Below are 20,724 nucleotides of genomic sequence, written 5' to 3' on the forward strand. Positions count from 1 at the left end.
ATCCTGGTTACTAAAACCAGGATAAAGGGTGGTGCTGCTCAGGAGACCCCACCCCCTTGCCTTAAAGAACAGACCAGCTTTTCTTCAGGAGCCAGAGGGTTGCTCCTGTTCTAGCCTTGGCTTATTTACAACCCCAGTTACCAAGCAAACAAGATGTAGCTGTTAGAAGTCACCAGAATGTTAAGTTGGAAAAGAATGAAGGAAAACAACCAAGAAAGGTGTAGGTAGAAGATTACATGTAATGTTTAAAAGAACAAAAAAAATAGTATAAAAGGGCCAGGCAGTAGTAGGTGGTATATGGTACTGCAAGGCTTTGCCAGCCCAATGTAGATCTAGGTCTCTATCCCCTGATGCATTCAGGGAAGTTTCTGGTCAAACCCCAGCTTGTTTCTGTGGGACATTTACAAAGAGAGGCACGCCTCCTCCCTTCTTAGTCTGTCTCCTCCCCTCAGTCCCAAGAAAATTGTTATAATAGAAAAAAAAGTGTCATGACTAGTTCTGATTTTTTTTCCACACAAAAAGAAGTTCTCTAAGAGTAGAGTAAACGCTGTTTATTTTTTGTTGATTTTTTCCAATCAAATGGAATTGCTTAATTAAAAAAAAACTTATCTCTTTTCTCCTTAAATACTACAGACAACCTCATTTTATCATAGCAGACACCTAGAAACAAAACACAGGACCCACCAGAGGGGAGAAAAATGGCAATCAAAGCATCAGAAATTCAACTATGGGAGAATTACTGTTAGCGGGCAGCTCTCCATCCTAAACAGAAGTGGCCCAAACCTGTTGGGTTTGACAAAAGTTTCTCAGAACTGGGGAGATGGGAAAGTCGAACTCCTTTTTAATTCTACCCCAATTGTTATTTTATGCACAGGGAAAGTAAAGTCAATGCGTCAAAATGAAGACCCAAGGAAATATTTAAAAACTCGTTTGACTAGTATTCAGTATGTGAGATTAATAACTTGTCCTTCTAGTTCACCTTGTCCTGGAATATATATAGGTTATTTGTAGCTGCCACCGCTATAATGTTTTCGGAAGGATGCCAAGCCGTGTGTAAGATCTTTTTGCTAAAGTCTAGACTGTCCACACTGATCTCATCTTTACGCCGCTTGCCCCCCACGCACACTTTCCGGGGTTTGAGGATAGCTCGGGGTTTGCTGTTTTCCCGTGAGGCCTCCAGGGTCACGTCCCGCTTGGTGTTACGGTCGAACATCCTAAAGAAGTTGTTGTAGGACCCCGTCATGATGACACTGCAAGGGAAGGAGGAGATGGAGAGTGACTGAATGGTCTACATACAGGGAATTACTGTTTCCACAGTTTTTCTCATTCTGGAGCAAATGGCACCGCACCATGGCTAACTTCTGGCACTTATAGGTTTTATGAAATCAGCTCCCATCAGCTCTGTTCCAGCAGTGCTGACAGCTGAATCCTAAGAACAGGAGCTTTGAAAGATAGGATACCGAGAAGCCTTAAGCATTACTTATTTTTGTTTTTTATAGATTCTTCTGGCTCTAAGGTAGGTCTGGCGGTTACAATCCTGTCCTATCTCCCTCCCTTTAGGAGTAGGGTAACAAATAAATGGAAGCACTTTGGTAACAGCGAATTGTTGCTCATGGACAAAGTATAGCTGCCACAGGCGGTGCGCCTGAGCCATCTGTCCTTCAGGCCTTCATCTCATCTGCCCTATGGCAGCTGTTGGCCACCACCTTCTAGAAAGTAGTTCTAAGTTCAGTTTTTCAGAAAAGTCACCTACACCATGGGTGTCATGGCTTGGGAAAAACAGACATTCAAAGTTGAAAGGACTTGGTAAGGGAATGTAAGACTTTGGAGGAGAGGCTCACATGGCTTCTGCAGACACCCTTCTCTGGAGCTTGCCAAAGCCTTCTAGTAATAAGCTGCCGACATTCAATGGTGGCCAACTGATGGGAGGGATAGATGGCCCTTAGGTCTGGGGATCCTGTGCTTGTTCCTCAGGGACCATCTGCTGGTGGTATGAGAAGGGATGGTGGCCAGGGGACTGACCTATGGGGTAGAAGGAGAGCCCAGCCTTGTGTGTTCTTCCTGTGATAAAGGCTGCATAAGAAGATGCAGAGAAACACTGCCAGGATCTCTATGGGCATATTATCAGCTTGCAACTCCATCCAGGGTGAAATTCTGTTACTCTGGCTCACAGAACTGATTCTATAAACTGTTCTTCCCTGTGCCAAAATGAACCACTATGACTCTGCCGGGTTCTTCCTCTACAACCTCAGATCTCATTCCAGTTCCTTGATCCCATGCAAGAGAGTGGCAGAATGAGCCATCCGTGCTGGACAGGGACAAAGTTGGGCCAGATCCGGGTGCCAGGTTCCAGGGCAAAGCACTCCGGTACTTGGCTTCTTTGCTTCTCAGTACTGACACTCACTTCTCCCAACTCAGGATGTATTTCCCCCCAAATAACTCTATTTGAGCCAAACTCCAATGCTCCCAGCTGTATGGGACACTCAGGTGTTCACTGTTGATCTTACTACTTGGAGAGACCAGGCTTTTTATCTGACCAACCCTCAGTTACCTCATCTGGAAAGTGGGGCTGTTGAACATAACTTTATTGGACTGTGGATAGGCTTAAATGTTGTGTGTAAAAGTACCTGGTAGACAGTAGGTACATAAAAGGAGTCAAGTTTGATTCTAGGCTAAGAAAAAAGTTAAGTGGGAACAATGGTTTATAAATATGTAAATAATATCTACAACTAAATACATGTTAAAATAATAGGGCTAGCTTATTTCCCCATTGTGGATTTCCGTGTATGTGTGTGTATGTGTATGTGTATGCATGGATGCACCAGTACTGCAGTTTGAAATTGCAGGGCACAGGAGTTCTCCCTTAGCTTTTTTTGCTCAAAGCTGGCATTCTGGCCACTTGAGCCACAGCTCCACTTTGTGGCTTTTTGCTAGTTCACTGGAGAGTCTTGTGGCCTATGTAGCTGGGGCTGGCCTCCAACTGCAATCCTCAGATCTCTGCCTCTTTCAGCATCCTGATTATAGGCATGAGCCACCAGCATCTGGCCCTCACGAACTTTGATTCACTTGTCACAGTTGCTTTGCGCTCTATCCTATACCAAGTCAAGTGTCACATGGTGACTCCTTTGAGTCTTGCTCTGTGCAGAGTTCATTTGGGGTCAGTGGAAGAAGGCAAAAAAAAGTGCATGTGTGTGTGAGTGTGAGAGATAGCTTGTGCTTACTCAAAGCTGGCGCTGCCAAGTGTCCTGTAGTGAAAGCAGTTCCAGGCTACCTCACACTATTACTGAAGCCACCTTCATCAAAGAGCTCAGTCAGCCAGGCAGCTTGCATCTAGTTCTCACAGAATCATCTGTATCTGTCAGAGTAAAAATGAACTATTGGGAGGTACTATGAAGTATTGTTGAAATCAAAAGCCTTAAAACAGTAATACATCATTTTGAGGGAATGTGATAAATGAGGTTGACTAGAATCCAGCTAATGAGCCACTGGGGCCTTCGGGCTGGTTCACGCCAGTGGCTGAGGGTTGAACTAGAAAGCCTATAAGCAGGACTGTTCAGGCTGGAACTGCTGTTGGACAATTAGTGGTTTCCTGTAGGCATGGTGACCTGGGGTGTGTGTGGGAATGTTCTGTATGTTAAAGATAGGATTTCATTGATACCGAATTGACACCTGTGCCAGCCTGAAATGGAGTCACTGTTTCATGGTCTCCTTCTGACCATAAGAGTTCTTCCAGTGACCTACCCCATCCATCCTGGCCAGGCCTTGGCCCTTCCTTTTTTTTAAATTTTTTTTCTGGGGCTTTAACTCAGGGCCTGGGTGCTGTCCCTGGGCTTTTGCGTTCAAGGTGAACATTCTACCATTTTTAGCCACAGCTCCATTTCCAGCTCTTCAGTACTTAACTGGAGAGAAGAGTCTCATAGACTTTCCAGTTGATTAGTTGCCTGGACTGGCTTTGAGCCTCGAGCCTCAGATCTCAGCCTCCTAAGTAGCTAGGATTATAGGCGTGAGTCACCAGAGCCTACTTGGCCCTCTCTTCTAATTGCTTCTTGCTTAGGATAAATTTTCCTGTGCCACCCTCAAGGTGAGAGTCTTTCTCTAGGAGGTTCCAAAGACCCAAAGCCTTTCTTACCTGTCTGATCCATTCCATACACACTCGAATTTATCGAAAATGCAGTCATTTTCGTAGAGGGAGCAAAGCTTGCTGCGGAGGTAGTCATGAACCTGGGGGAGGAAGGGCAGTATCCAGGTCAGCCATCATGTTCACAGGGGAGCAGCACTGAGTACACATGCTCCTAGCTGTTCATGCCCTCAGTGTGGCACCTGTGCTTCACCAATCAGATGACCCAGGGTGGAATGCAGGCACCGCCCTTCCTGTGGGGTATCAGGATGGGTTGGTGGCTCCTCAAGCAACAGTGGCCTAAACTAGCTTGCTTGTGTAGGTGGTGGAACAGAGTGAGGCCTGAGAAATGAGGGGACCCTATTTAGCTGGGCTTTTGTTCAAATATTTACTGAATCCCACAATCCCCTCAACTTACCTGGTTTCATGTTTACATCTATACATTGAATATTATGACATCATTTCTTTCTCTCTTCCCCCCCCTCCACTTGATCTCCTCTCCTTCCAGCAACACATTTCAGCTTTCTGGTATTCATGTTGTGAAACTCTTAAGTCACTGGAAAGAGTCACACTATTGCAGTCCTCTCCTTTGTATAGCATACCTTAGTCAATGTGAGTGTGTATATGCAGATGTGCCTATGTATGTTTATCATTTACATTTCTACATATGAGAGAAAACATGCACCCTTTATACCTGAGATGTTTTAGATGATGTTGAAACTATATATAGGACATGGAAGGCTGGTACTGAGAGATCTGGGGATTACTCTTATGCAGGGGTAATTAGTAAATGCTTCCCCGGTAAGGTAGCATTGGAATCTAGAGGAAAGAAAGGCTTTCCAGTCATGGGCAATGGCCTATGTAAAGGCCTAGAGGTAGAGTCCTGAAGGGAAGGTAGTAGAATGATGGGGACAGATGACTAGTTCACTCAGGACTTCTATGTAATGTGAAGGGATGTCACAGAAAAATTCTGAGCGTGTTGTGTTGCCAAGACCAGGGAAGTAAAAGAATGGGGGTGGGGGGGTACGGGCTGCTGGGTTGATGGGCTGCTGGGTTGATGGGCTGCTGGGTTGATGGGCTGGTTTGGATAAGGGCAAGGGCAGTAGTGAGAAGTGACCAAATTGTGGACAGGGTCAGGGATGAGAGCAAATAGAACCCTGAGCACGATGCTCTGGAGTTGTCTCTGCAGGTGGAGCTGCTGCTTACAGAGAGGTGAGAGGTGTCAATTCTCTCCAGGTTCTCTAACCCAGTGAAAGCAGCAGCAGGAATGAGAGAGCAGGAGTGAGGGGGGAAATGCTCAGTGCTGGAAGACTGACTGACATACCCTCTCTAATGCTTTCATTTCAACACTGAGGGAGAGCCTATGGAACACTTGAAGTTGCTGGACAGGGATTTCAAATGACACTGTCCAGATGGTTGGTCCATTTCTCCAGCTACACTCACCAACTCAAGCAAAATTAAGAAGACAAATAAGGCTCTGAGCTTAGTAACTTGGGCTCCTTTTTTTTTTTTTTGAGTGTTCTTTCTGGAACCTTCTAGTAGGAAGTGGTAATATTAATGGGTATATTCAGTATTGTCAGGTGCCTGTCCTGCTCTATTACCTGACCTTATGCAGGGGCTCAAGTCTTCACCAGGAATCAGGTTCATGAACTCAGGGGAGAGAAGTGGAATTAGAAGGCAGAGGGATAGTACCAAGGGTATTGTTTATCTCTGTTTGGATTAAGAATGATGGTTTAACCTGTTTCACTGCAACCTGGGCTGCTTCTCTTCCCTTAACCTCAAGAGCTCCATTGGATGCTGAGGTCTTGATTGTGTGCTTAATATTGGCAAAGGAATGCGGCCAGAGTTGTCATGTGTTGACCAGGTCTCTGAGTTATTTGGTCTGGGTAAAGCCGTTCTAACTCTGCAAATTAACTTTCTACCTTTATTCTCCCATTCTCAAATAGTTTCAGGCCCTCACAGGGTAACCGTCAGTGCTAGGGTGGTCAAGAGAACTGTCTATAAGTTGATCATTTGGCATTGTTAGACACATTTTGGGGGGGGGGTGCAGGGAGGAGGCATCCTGGGTCTAGCCCTTGCAGCAAAATCCCTTCTACAAACAGTCATCACCTCATGGATTCCTCCTCCCAGGCAGAGCAAGAAAGGTCTCTAAACAGGGGAGTGGTATTCTTTGTAAGATGTGGATCTATCTGCCTCCTTTAGGAAACTTTCCCAGTCTGTCAGAGTTAATCTTTGACATTTTGTCTGTGTATAAAGAATAAGATAACTTGGGAATGACCCTCCCCCCAAGTTATAAACACAAAATGCACTTGGTTTTATACCCCTTATATACAGCATAAAAGTGATTTTATATACTCTTTGAACTGATTTTATATAATGAAAGACATTTGTTTATGTAGAAGTAGGGCCGAATTTTCCTCTTGGCTGGCCTCATGTTGCTTAAAGAGTTTAAGGTTTTGGCATTTTGGATTAGAGATCTTCAACCTGCTGTCAGTATTTGAGGATTTGTGGATCATACAGTCTTTTACAAACTATTCATCTCTGTGCAGGAGAAATGAAACATGGCAGTCATAGATTGGGGTTAGATGGAGCTGTGTCTTCGTTGTTAAGTATGTGTGCAGATTTGACTTTCCAGAGATGCAGTTTTCCAACCCTATTCTATATGAAAACTGGAAAATGGCTAGTTCCACTTAACTCCACAGCTTCTTATCCACAAAAGCAAGCCTGGGACCTGCTAATGCATGGATATAAATGCAAGTGCGGCCCAGGCCCTACTATATTTCCTGCTATACACCCTCCTGCTTAGGTGGGCTCTTTCTCTCTGAATTTCATGATCCCTTTCAACTCTGTTCAAGACAATGGTCATCATCTGTCTATAATACCATCTTTGATATAGGGTTTAAACTATATTCTGTTGAAATACACCATTGTCGGTAAAAAATGAAAATGTGCAAGTTCATTCCAATATAAGGACTATGATATCTATTAGTATTCTGCAAAGATGATTTCTAAGTGGACCGTCAGCAGAACAGGACTTCAGAGTGAGGAACTGCAAATGTTGATTATTCCATGTGATAGTGAGTGTTCTAAAATGAGCTTTGTTCCAAAAGCCTTTCCCTAAAATAAAAACGTGAATTGCTCATGCAACCATGTGTCCTAAATCCATGTTTTTCTGATGCAGGCTTTCTAGCAGGTGACCTGCTGTAAGTATCCCCCCCCGCCCCCCCCCCCACACACTCAGGTTCCAGTTCCCTCTACCCTGTGTATGGAGAGTTGTATGGAGAGTTATGCTGCTGTAGAAGAAGATGCTAGTGTTGACTGTGGGCCCACAACAAATGACTGAGTGAAAGCTGAGTTGAGCTCTGAAATCTAAGCAGGAATCAGGGATAATTAGGCTAGCATATAGGATGCTCTTTGAACCATGGCAGTAATACAAATTTATCAACCACATAGGTGGGCTTTACATTCTGGCCCTTAAGCTATTTTCCAGTGCCTGCTGGAACTTAGAAAGTAGTCTTAAGTCTCAGGAACTCAACCTCTGGGTTTTCTCCCTGATCCTTCCTCTTGACTAACATTTGCTTCGCTTGGAGATACTCCAGGGAGGGCTGGACTTGGCTCTCAGTCCATGGACCAAGATAGGGTAGGTGGACTCCTTGCTGCTCCTCATAGTCATTCTGTCTCATGTCCTAAACTAAGTTTCCTGCTATACACCCTTGTTATAGCCATCTGCAGTTCGCAGAATCTCTGCTTCTCATTTCCTTTTTTTTCATGTTACCTTCAATTACAATTACATCTGAAGTAATTCAGAGTTATAGCTTCAACATAAGAGTTTCTGTTTAGTGGAGACTCAACACACAGCAAGTACACTATATTACACCATATACCTTTAAGTAATTTTCATAAATATGTGATATGATGCCTTTCCTGAGGTATGAAAATTTATTTATTTATTTATTTTTGGGTCCGGTCGTGGGGTCTGAACTCTGGGCCTGGGCGCTGTCCCTCAGCTCTTCAGCTCAAGGCTAGCGCTCTTCCCCTTGAGCCACAACGTCACTTCCGGCTTTTTTTTTAATATGGTGCTGAGGAATCGAACCCAGGGCTTCAGGCATGCAAGGCAAGCGCTCTACCATTGAGCCACCTTCCCAGCCGTGAAAATTTATTTTTAAATATATTCTTATTTAAGTAGTTGTGCAAAGGACTTGCCATTAACAAAGCAGTTTATGAACATTCAACATTCTGGCTTTTTGGGGGTTAATTGGAGTTAAGAATCCCACAACATTTTTTTTTTTTTTTTTGGCCTGGGCTGGCTTTGAACCATGATCCTCAGATCTCAGCCTCCTGAATAGCTGGGATTGTAGGCGTGAGTCTTGGTACCTCGTTAGTTCTCAAAAGGCAGTTTTGGTACCTCCATCCCTATTCTGCTTATCATTCTTAGTGATATAAATACTTCAGTATCTTAGTTGCTTGCTCTGATCATATTCAGAGAGTTTTGTCCTCTGCTTCCTTATTATTACCATTATTATTACCATTACCATGTCTCCTCCATGAGTCACACTTTCCACTTCATCTTATTTTAACTAGTTGTACAAAGGAGTTGCCATTTAACAAGGCAGTTTATGAATACAATGCAACTTGGTCATTGTCCATCACTCTTTAGTATCTCGATTCTAGCAATTCATCAACTCTATTGACCTGACTGCTTCCCCATGTTCATCATTTCCCTTCATAACTTCTAACTTCCTTAGGTTTGGAAGTGTGTCACTAAGTCTTTCAGCATGTATGCTGGACAATTTCCCCTTGTCTCTCTTTTCCATTGCAATCCTTTTGGCAGAATCTTTATCATTGGCCAAATCTAACTTTCTGCACTTGCTTTACCTATACCAAGCAGGTGACTGTGGCTAGGGGAAACAACACACAACTATACAGTTTAATCTTTAAGTCAACAATAATCTCAAGAGGATCCAAGAATGACCCTTGAATGTTTCCCATGCTTTCCTCCTACCCATCCAGCTGATCATGACCTTGTTTCTTAGTTTACTATGAAAATGGAAGCAGTAAGAAACATACACACCATGGATTCCCTTGCTCTAATTCTTTATTTTAAACAATCGAATTCAAGACCTTAAAATAAGATCCCTTTGCTTTCATTGCATTCTTAGCTGGATTGGCTTCTTTAAATCTTGTCTACGTCAAAGTCTAGTCTTTGAATTATAAATCCATATACTATAAATAAATAAATCTATACACTACTTTTTATATACTATATATACTACTTTTAAAACATTGTAAACATCCCTAAGTAGTTGTACAAAGGAGTTACCATTCAATAAATCAGTTTATGAATATAATGCCTCTTGATCAATGTCATCTCATTCATCATTCTCTCCCGCCTCTCCTCTCAATTTTCTTATTTTCATAGGGTGTGCATTGAATATTATGACTCCATCCACTCTTATTTCTCTTTATTCATCTCTACTATTTTTTAAATTATTCATCTTCCAAGTTTTTCAACAGATTCTAGCCCTTCTTGCTTTCCTCGAGGACTCTGGCTTAATTCTGTCAGGCTAAAAGCATGCTATACCTTTTTCTTCAGATTGCATCCCACCGTAGTTCTGAGTTCATTCAGAATGAAATTTGTTGAAAGACTTGCTGGTCCTCATACTCACATCCTCTGTTGGCAGTCTTGAATCCACTCCAATCAGCCATTCATCCAACCCACTCAGCTTACTCCTCTGTTAGGATTACTTACACTACATGTGGCAACCACATGGGCAGTTGCTGCCCTCTTCCGCCTGGGGACATTCTTCTCATTTGCCTCCCAGGCCACTTTCCTCAGTCTTTTCTGCCAAATATCCCTACTTTCAATCTGAAAACACGGGGGCCCCAGGGCACAGAAATAAATTACTTCTCTATAATCATTGCCTATGGGGTCCTCTTGTAGCCCTATAACCTTAGAGATCCACTTTGTACTTTGGAGTATGAAATGCATATCTCTAGCTAGCTAGATACTCTAGACTAGCACTGAGATGCTACTTGCCAGCTTCATTTGCATGTTTAACTGGTTTGACATCCCAAATCAAGCTCTCCATTATTCATCTAAATAAAATGTCAACCCCCCTTTCCTTGAAATAATCCTCGGCCCTTGCTTTCTTTGATCAAACATGTGTCTTTAGATCCTAATGATATTTACCTTGGAAATTAATCCATAACCTGCCCACCTCCATGGCTAATACCCCCACCTAAGCCATATCATCACCCATTTCCAGAATCCCGCAATAACTCTAACATTCTTCCATCTCATGTCCCCATGTAGTTCTCCTCCAGCAGAGTTACCATGTTCTTGTAAAATGAAAATGTTCTGGAATTAGTGTTAATGGTTTTAAAACTGGAGCGAATGTACTCTAACCCATGGATTATGTGAGTTGAAATGAGAAATATTCGTATTTTTAATTTTATCATCTTCGAGTAGTTGCACAAAGAAGTTCTAACTCAACATGTCAATTTATGAATATGATGCTTCATGCTCAATGTCACTGAAAGGGGAATATTATGATTCCTACTTAAAAAAATGTAACCCAATCTCTTAAAATAGGATCAGCTGCTTTCATAGCATTCTTGTTTGGTTTGGCTTGTTAAATTCTGTCTACCTCAAAGTCTAGTCTTCCTCTTTAAATCAAACGATTCCAAATGCCTCTCTTTTGTTCCCTTTGCCAGTGTTTGTACCACATTTCTCTACCCAGTGCTTGAGCCAAAACCTTTTCAGGATCCTTGATCCCCCCCCCCCCCCCCCCCCCCCCCCCCCCCCGTGAGTCAATAAACAACTCTCCATGGCTCTCTACCCTGGTCTACTTTTCATCATTCCAGTTTAAATCACCATCACCCTGTGCCCTTAAGGTCTGTAAATTGTGAAGTGAAACAACACGAAAACATCACACAGTGTCATTTCTTGTGTCAAGGTTTTCTTTTGATTCTCCATGTGCACTCAAACCAAAGGTAGAATAACCTTGCCAGTCTGCATGCAGACCCTTTCCTGCTTTTTTGAGGCTCAACTTCCTGCCCTGGTTATTCCATATTTAAGGTGACCTTTCTGTGCATGCCACATTTCTCAACTCAGGCCTCTGACCATATTATTCTAAGCACATGCTTTTCTGACTAGGTTATGATCATCAGTCTCCACCATTCTCATGTGGCAAGTCTCCCTGTTCTAAAATTATCCCTTGTATAACTGCACTCTGAACTCCTTATTTTATCAACCAGCTTCTCTATCACATGGTCAGAACCATATTCACTTTGCTCACTCTGAATAGTGTGTAGCCCACCTTAAAATTTCAGTCTCTATAGGTTAAATTGAATGCTATCCTCTTCACATGCAACCTTGTCTTAAATCCTGTGGCATTTACAGCTCATATTTTTTTTTTTAGTAAGTACCTCACCATCTTTTATTCTGCATTGTAAACCTGTGAGCTTTTGCAGGTGGAGGCTGACTCCACAAAGGGAGTGTTCTGTATACCCATGAGTAGCTGTTGTTTTTTTTAGTACCTGGTAAGTCTCAATGGGACGATTTTCCATGTTGAGATCCCAGACTTTCACGGTCAGATAGTCCCTGGTCATGATATACCTCCCACTGTGGCTAAACTTCACATCCGAAATTGAAGAGATAATTTCAGAGAAAAATGATCTGTTGCTTGGATCTTCTGGCTCTTCAAAAACTGCAGAACAAAAGCAAGACAAGATGAATTTAGTACCACTTTGTCCATAGACTATCATAATGTTTGGGCCAGCTAGAGAGCTAATAGTTAATTTAGTGTCTAGGTAGAGCTGGTGTCTGCAAAATATAAACCAGTTACTAACAGAGCATGTCAGTTCCCTGGCAACAGAGAAACCTGGCTGGTTTCTGTGTTCTGTCATGAAGGAAGGCCTGGCCTGGGACCTGACCTGTAATCTGGTACTATTTTCAAGGTCTAGGTCAATGCACCTACTAACTCTGATTTGTATTTCTCCTGGACTCGAGATGTCACTACTCACATAAAAGCGTAGAGCTGTTTTAGATGTTTAAACTTTTCTAAGTTTTAGGAGATACTACTCACAGCACCCTAAAATACAGGTATTTTAAGTACACTGTTCAATGGGTTTTAGGATCACCACATCCTTATGCAATCAACACCACACTCTAAATTTAGAAGGTTTTCAACCACCCCCACCCACCCCTAAAGAGCTCCTTTATCAGTTACTCCCCGTTTTCCACTCTAGAAGCTCTGGACCAACACTCACCTGCTTTCTAGTTCTCACTCTGGGAATTTCACATAAAAGGACTCAGAATATGGAGGTCATTTGTGCCTGGCTTTTTCTTACTTAGCACAGTATTTTCAAAAGGTTCATCCATGTTGTAGGATGTTCTTTTTATGACTGGATAGCATTGCATTGTATGGACTTACCACATTTTATTTATTTGTTCATTGGCTGATAAGCATTCAAATTGTGTTCACTTTTTAGATATTATGAATAATGATATGAATATTCAGGTATGAATTTTTATATGGAAATGTTTAATAGTATTAAAAAAGTGTTAAGGTCATCTGACCTTCAGTCTAAAGCTAGATGACCTTTTACTTATTGAGTGAGCTTGGGCATACTCTATGCCTTAGGAATCTTTATATATAAACAGTGAGTATTGTCTATTTGCTCTCATTTCCAGGGTCTTTCTCAGTAGCTGCAGTTAATTTTCACTTACAAGATGAAAGTCATGGTCTTCTCAGCATCGCATGGAAAGCTATCAAAAATGACACCTAGCTCTTCTACTGTGATTAGCCCGGTTGTTCAGGTTGCTTCACGATGCTCTCCCATACATTGCTTAATCCCTGTCCATTGATCACATTCCCTTTGGTTTATATAACTTGTCTACTAATAGGTATTTAATCCACAATGGTCTTTGTTTTCTGTGACCTACATTAGGAAGGTATCTTACAAGCTGTGGTGGGCAGCCTGAGCAGAAAACTTGTGAGATTCTTATTCCCAACGAACCAACAAAAATCCAGAAGTGTTGATGTGGTTCAAGTGGTAGAGCAATAGCCTGGAGCCAAAAAGTCATGTGAGTGTACACACCAAAAAAACCCCCAAACATTTGTTGTTCATTTGAAACCAAAGCCAGATAAACTAATGAATTCCTTGGCCTCTGGGTGCTTAGCAATGGATGGGTTGCATGAACACACCTTTGCTGAAACTCAATTACATTTCATCTATAAGATGGCAAGTGTGTATGGCTCAACCTAATTAGGGTTAATATCATGACTTTAGGTGGAACAAAACATGGGACTTCAGCGTGCTGAGTTTACTGGCTTCTTCTGTCTGCTGAACGAGTATGCATAGGCAGGAAGCAAATCCCTGTAGTGAGCCTCAGTGTGTAAGTTTTCTCTTAAGACTTGCTAAGATGATGTTAAGGGAAATGAACCCCAAGATAGGGACACAAGTGGTTTTTTTCTTCATTGCTATTGTTTCTAATGTATAAGGTACCATGTGATTTTTTTGTTGCTTAGTATGTCCTTCCCCCACTTCCACCATATATCCCCTGTTTTCACTGTATTTGATGTTGGTATAATTTGGGGAGCAGAAGGGAAAAAACAAATTGTTTAAATAGGGATACAGATTGGCCCATTCAACAATGAGATGTACAAGATGCTATGTTGAAAAATGAACTTTACAATTTAGGCGGGGGTGGGGGGGTAGCTGAGGAGGTGGGAGGTAGGGATGGTAGGGGAAAAACAAAGGAGGAGGCAACAATGCTGGATAAGAAACGTACTCATTACCTTGTTCATGTAACTGTAACCCCTTTGTAGAGTATTTTCACAATAAAAAACTGAATAATAAAAAAAAAGACTTGCTGAGTTAAACCTGGAGCCAAGGCCCCCTCCTCCCCCCACACCCAGACGTTCATTCTCATAGAACCATTGAAAGAACAACTGATGATAATTGAACTTGGGAATTAGAACCCCATTGAGTCAGAAATGTAAGGCCCTGACACAGGGTCTAAGCCTGTGTCCTAATCTCTTCAGGCTTCAGTCCAGCATCAATGAATGCCTTGCCTTCTAATTGGCATCCTCACAGTGGAGAACTAAATGAGCAGACATTTTCACATTAGTGTTACTGCACAGCAGTCTCATTAGCACTGGGGACTTAGAAACTCCAAAGTAAAGCATCTTAGTAGGGAGGGAAGTGGGAGTACTGAGGGTTTCAAAGCTACCTCATGCACCCATCCAAACAGCTGCAGGCAGTAAGGTGAGGCTTAGCACTGGGCATTCCAGTCCTGCCTAGCAATACATGTTTACTGCTCTGGCTTCAGTGTTCCCAGCTACAAAATAGACATTAACATTGCTTGACATTCAAGCTAGACATAGATTTCAGTAGGTCCTCAATAAATGCTGGTCACTCTTATCATTAGCATGCACTGGTATGTGTTGGCTAATTATATTTCATTCATCAAGACTACCAAGGAGCTGAGCACTGGTGGCTCACCCCTGTAATCCTAACTATGCAGGAGGTTGAGATCTGAGGATTGTGATTCAAAGCCAGCCCAGGCAGGAAACTCCATGAAACTCATATTTTCAATTAACTACCAGAAAACTGGAAGTGGTGCTGTCTCCAAGTGGTAGAGTGCTGGCTTTGAGCAAGAGCTCAGGGACAGCGCCCAGGTTCTGAGTTCAAGCCCCACAAGGGACAAAACAAAAACAAACAACAACAAAAAACCAAACTAAAAGCTGAGAACTGGAGACTGGGAAGTACAGAGCTGGAATGCTACTCAGTAACAAAAGACTATTTACAAAGGTCCTTACAATGTTTTAATTTTGTCTCTAGTTCAAAAATTTAAGGGTTGGAAGTGTAGAGCAGTTGTCTATATCATGAGTGAGTCCTTGGGTTCCATTCACAACACTACTAACATACATGAGAAAATTGAACACTATTATTTCTTAAGGTGAAATACTCTCCACCATTATTTGCAGAGGGTAAGGACTTCCTGACTCAGGACACAGGGCAGTGTTCAGGTAATGTAAAAGCACAGTATTTTGCAGGTCATTATGTATCTATGCTTATTCAAATGTGCATGCCAACTTTAGGAATTGTTTTCATTCAGCAGCAACACTTCACTGTGTCAATAATTAATAAGAAACATAATATTCCAGGCCCAGTGATTGATGTGTTTCACCTCATTTAATCCTTTCAATAGTATATGAAGTGGGAACAATAGTTCCTTGTTTTCTTTTTGAGACAAGGGTCTTACTAGATAGCCCAAGTTGGCCTGGAACTCTTAATTTTTCTATCTTAGCCTCCTGAGCTCTGGGATGTTGGGTATACATCACTGTGCCAGGGACATAGATTTCAGTCTTATTTTTTTTCTTCTTGATTCCAGAGCTTGAATAAATGGCCTCACATTTTGCTCATAGCTGGTACTCTGAGTAGCAGATCTGGTCTGCCTTCTTACCAGTTCATTTGAAATGAGTCTCTGGACTTTATTTTGCCTGCTGGCTTTGAATTATGGTCCTCCAGGCCTCATCTTACTAAATAACTAGGATTAAAGGCATGCATTGCTACTACTTGGCTTCCATTTTCTTTTTTTAAATTTTTTTTATTTTTTTTTTTAATTTTAATTTTTATTTTTTGTGAACATACTGTACAGAGGGGTTACAATTACATGGGCAAGATAATGAGTACATTTCTTATCAAGCATTGCAGCCTCCTCCTTTGTTTATCCTTCACATCCCTTCCCACCCTCTCCCTCTCAATCCCCCCTCCCCCCCATAACAGTTTTTTTTTTTGTTTGTTTGTTTTTGGTAGGTCATGGGCCTGAACTCTGGGCCTTGGCACTGTCCCTTAGCTCTTCAGCTCAAGGCAAGTGCTCTACCACTTGAGCCATAGTGCCACCTCTGGCTTTTTCTGTTTATCTGGTGCTGAGAAATCGAACCCAGGGCCTCATGCATGCAAGGTACGCACTCTACCACTGAGCCACCTTCCCTGCCCCTTGGCTTCCATTTTCTTAATCAAGATGCAATCTTGTCTTGTATGACATATAAGACCTTCCTGGACAATCATTTGTAAAGTGTGTCTTATGAATGTACATTAAAAATGTAAACTTATATGTGAATGTGTGTACATAAGTATGTACTGTACATTACATAGTACATGGCCCATACATAATTTATTATGTGGGCTGGACATATGCTAGGCCTTGTACCAAATAGAAGGCCATGAAAATAAACAAGACAAGCCAGGTGGTGTGGTTTGAGACCAGCCACTGCAGGAAGTTCATGATATCTCTTTGCAGTCAATAGCTAAGTATTGTGGTATGTGCCTACCATCCTAACTATGCACAAGGCTGAGATTACGAGGGTAGTGATTTCAGGCCAGCTCAGGCAAAATGCTGATTAAGACTCCATCTCAATGGAGGAAGCTGGGCATAGACTCACCCATCACCCCAGCTACAGCAGGGAGTCTTTCAGGAGGATAGTAGTCTGGGCAAATAACCAGGGCAAAAGTGTGCTGGATATGTAGCTCAGTGGTAGAGTGTCGGCCTAATGAATGCAAAGCTCTCTGAGTTCAAACTCAGGTATTGCTGAAGCAAACTGGACAGACCCACCTCTAAGAAATGAAATTTTAAGTAATCACCCAGATTTAGCTATAGCTGTGTATAAACAGGGTGTTACTGTGCTACCAGAAGGGAATAAAGGTGCTGAAAACCCATGAAATACAAATAGGGCTTTCATGTGTGTGCCAGGAAATTTACCTCTCATGCCTGCTCCGATGTTTGAGATGGTCAGATATGCTAAGTATGTTGTATAACGCTATTTGGCTGCTGAGTGAGAGAACTTGAGATGTATCAGCCATTTCTCCCAGAGACCCTTGGCTTAGCACTTAGAGGACCTGTAAGTTTTCCAACTAGCTTTCAGAAAAAAAAAAGACATTTGGAAGGAAAGGAAGATATAGAAGACATGTTTTGCTTCCCATAAGGAAGTGATCTTGAGAATTCTGAGAGGACACAACCAGTCTTTGGAGATGTGTCAGATTCACTGCAGGGCCAGGGTGCTGCTGCTGTGAGTCACAGCAGTAGAATAATGACATCTGGTAACAGTCCTTGGTTCTTCAAACTTTGCATCCATAATCTCATTTAACGGTCAGACATTTGAAGAAGGCACTAATGCTGTACTCATTCGTAGGGAAGGAGACTGACAGGCAAGGTTCATGCAACCTAGCTAGCTAGGGGACTTGCTTCTTCCCACCCCTCTCTGTTGCTTCCAACACTTGGCCTTCACTGTCTTCATCCAACATGAAGTACTCTCTCTCATGTCCCACTTCCAGGCTGTTCCTACTCAGCTCTTCCTGGTCTTCCTCACTAGCATCCTGTGACAGGATACAGGCAGAAAGGTCAGCCTTGGAGTCCAGGATACTGGGCTAGAATTTAGGCTGGGAACAAATTACCTAGCTCTTACTACTTACCCTCTACTATACATAATAAGGAAACCTACCTAAAACCATCTGTTGAGCTCTTGTGTGGTATATGGTATTAACTCATTCAGCATCCATAGCTATTTGAATTGGTCTAATCTGTCACCTTAGGAGAAATCATGGCTAGTCAGAACAGAGCTGGAGTTTGAACTCAGTCATCCTCCTTTTTCATTAGAGTGAGTTGGGATCACTCCCTACTGTCTCTGCTTACTTACGGCTTTAGTAGGAAATTGTCAGGGATGCTGAGCAGATTTCTCCCAGCTCTTACGTGATAAAGACTGTGAAATCCTACAGGCTCTTGATTGATCTTCTTCTCAATGCTGTCCTTCTTGGTGAACTCCCACCAGGTTGATAATTCAGTCGGCCTATTGTTAGAATTCTGAGCAATGTAACCTGGCCTCAACTCCAAATCTGTCCCATCTCACCTCATTTGCCCAGTTTTACAAGCAAAAGCATCTTCAGATATCGCTAAAAGTCTCCTGGCAGACATAGGTGCCTTGTAGATAACCACTGCTTTAATGCTACTTCAAATCTTTCTTGTCATTCATTCATTCGAGAAATCACTTACGTCCAGGTTTGTCTCTAGTACAGGGTTCCTTGGAATATATTTTGGGTAACAAAGCTAGTCAAAAGCAACTAACACTCCCTGTAAAATCCTACAGTCTTCTGTGCCCCATGTGGCATTTTGCTTAATAATATGTACAAATAGAAGGCAGCTGCATGGAGCAAGAGTGTCTCGGGTGAGCCCCAGAGAAGACTCAGGTGATCAGAGAAATGAATATAGACCTCGTATAGGGAGAAAGCTTTGAATTCACAAATAAGACAACTTCAGAAAATTGCTGACTTTGGAGCTCCATGCACTTCAGCTGGGGCAAAAGCAATCGGAAGTATGCAGAGAGCCAGTTGTGGCTTCTGGGATGGAGATGGAAGCGGCGAGGCTGGATCAGTGACAGGAACTGTCCTGGGCATAGCAACTTTCTCTGGACCTTTCACAATACTGCTGAGAATCCCATGCTTGTGTTGAGGGTCACAGATGGGAAGAGGAGGGCAGTACAGCTGACCTGCATGACCTCTGCTCCATAGGCCATGGTGGCCAGCATACAGACCCGATGGAAATGCCAGCTCTTTTGCTTACAAGTTATGAAGGGGAACAAGCAGTCTGTCTTTCCAATCTACCAATGGAAGGTAACCTATTTCCTAGGTGAACATGAGGACAGATAACCATTTTCATGCTTGACAATTAGCAAAGCACCTGCACCCAGGACAACAGGGGAGGTAGCTGTTTAAGGCAAGCTTCATGTGAAACCTAAAAGCCTTCTACTTGGGCATGTCCTAAGAGCTATGTGGTGTTCTGGTGATTTCAAGGGCCAGGTCAGCTCTGGACATCATTTAAAAAATGTCTCTCATTTCAGGGTCTCCACTATCCTGACCTTGATGACTCCGGTAGATGAGAAGGTAAGCAATAGAAACGAGCTGGGGGGATGTGGCAGTCAGTCTGTTTGCAGTGAATGAGGAATGGACTCAGAATCGTGTGCAGGGTTTTAAATTGCTCCCTTTTGCTGACATCTCTTCTATAGAGAAGCACAGCTGGCATGCTTTTCAGTTTGGAGACATGGTTGACAATCTCCCCATAATGGGGACACAACTGGCAATTTTCCTACAGAGTGAGGCAGATGGCAATTTTCCTTCAGAGATATGCAGGCAACAGTTTTGCCCCTGGAGAGAAAAACCTCTCCGATTGAGATAGAGCCAGTAATTTTTACTATATAGAAGACCCATCCAATAATTTTGCTCAATGAGAGAAACAGCCAGAAATCCCATCGAGGCTAAGAAAGCCCTTGGACTGATAGTGCTGGCCTTTGTCCAGCTGAGGATAGTAAGAGAAGGAATTTAAGATTTAATTAGTGGCTACTCTACTACCATGGGCCTAGTGACATAGTATCCAGACAGGGGCTGAAGGTTGGGAATTCAGACCATATTAAGGCTCAGAGATTTTTGGGGAAACCTAGTTGCTCAACTCTTAGAATTTGCTTTTCATGCTCTCAATTCTGCAAACAGTGAACTTGATGCTATGTGCACAGCTGTGGCCCAATGGAGAATTAAGAAGTTCATGAAGAAAATTTTTTTTATCAGTTTGTAAGTTTCATATAAACATTTTCAAAAGACTTCTGGTTACATGTCATTCACAAATGTCTTTTTTTTAATTATCTTTAAGTAGTTGTACAAAGGAGTTGGCCATTTAACAAAACAGTTTATGAATATACGTTGATCAGTGTCACCCCTTTCCAAATTCTCAAGCATCCCTCCGTAAATATGTCTTTTAGTAATTACTCATTTTGTTTTTAGACTGAAATAGACCAGAAATGATAATATATGGGAGCCTTCAATGATCAACAATCACTGGCCAAGGTGACAGGATGGGAGAAATGGGGAAAAGGTGACACTGATCAAGATGTGTTGTACTTATAAAAGGACATGTTGAAACCCCTTCATTACAACTACTTAAAGCTAAGAAAGAGAAAAAAATAATTGCTGGACAGATCAGGAGTTGGGAGACACATATCACGAAGGCAACTTACAAAGCAAATGGATGAGCACCAGGGCTCTCTTCTGGATATTAAAAATTTAGTTTCCTATGCCACCACATGATTTTTTTCCAACCACCTAAAAATGTCAACTCACTAGCCTTCATTGGAACTGTGCAAAAAAATGGTATTTGGAGGAGCACATCCTGTGTTAGACAGGAAAATCGGGAGGGGTGAGTGTACCTTGGAGGGATGGTAGGACCTGGGATGGGTAGCTAGACGGGCTGGAAGATCACATCACCGATTTAGTAACCTCCAGACTGCTTTCCTAAGATGTCTCAGGCTGCAACATCTGTTTCTCTTCCTTCAGATTGGCTTCACAGTTCACAACTGGCTTTGCAGAGTTGTAAGAATGAAATGAGATAAAAGCACATTGCCTGGCACATGGTCAGTATTCAACAAGTACTTGTGTCTCAAATGATCAACCAACAAGTATTGTGCCACTGGTATGATGGGTTCCTCCATCAAAGAATGGATCCTATTCACCATGGCTGGGGGCTTCTCAACACTTAGTGGAAGAGAATGCCACTT

General features: G+C 42.4%; 1 protein-coding gene across 1 annotated transcript in view; it reads right to left on the bottom strand.

The window, feature by feature from the left end:
• Positions 1-527: 527 nt before the first annotated feature.
• Ppp2r2b (protein phosphatase 2 regulatory subunit Bbeta) overlaps positions 528-20,724 on the bottom strand; it is a 282,286-nt gene continuing 262,089 nt past the window's right edge. Inside the window, exons 7-9 of the mRNA XM_042692063.1 lie at positions 11,657-11,826; positions 4,130-4,221; positions 528-1,250 (exon numbers count right to left, since the gene is read on the bottom strand). Coding sequence (XP_042547997.1) covers positions 971-1,250; positions 4,130-4,221; positions 11,657-11,826 — 542 coding nt within the window. The 3' untranslated portion in view covers positions 528-970. The remainder of the gene's footprint in view (positions 1,251-4,129; positions 4,222-11,656; positions 11,827-20,724) is intronic.

The sequence above is a fragment of the Dipodomys spectabilis genome, unplaced genomic scaffold (genome assembly GCF_019054845.1).
Source record: "Dipodomys spectabilis isolate Male_0828 unplaced genomic scaffold, ASM1905484v1 ptg000147l, whole genome shotgun sequence".
Lineage (NCBI taxonomy): Eukaryota > Metazoa > Chordata > Mammalia > Rodentia > Heteromyidae > Dipodomys > Dipodomys spectabilis.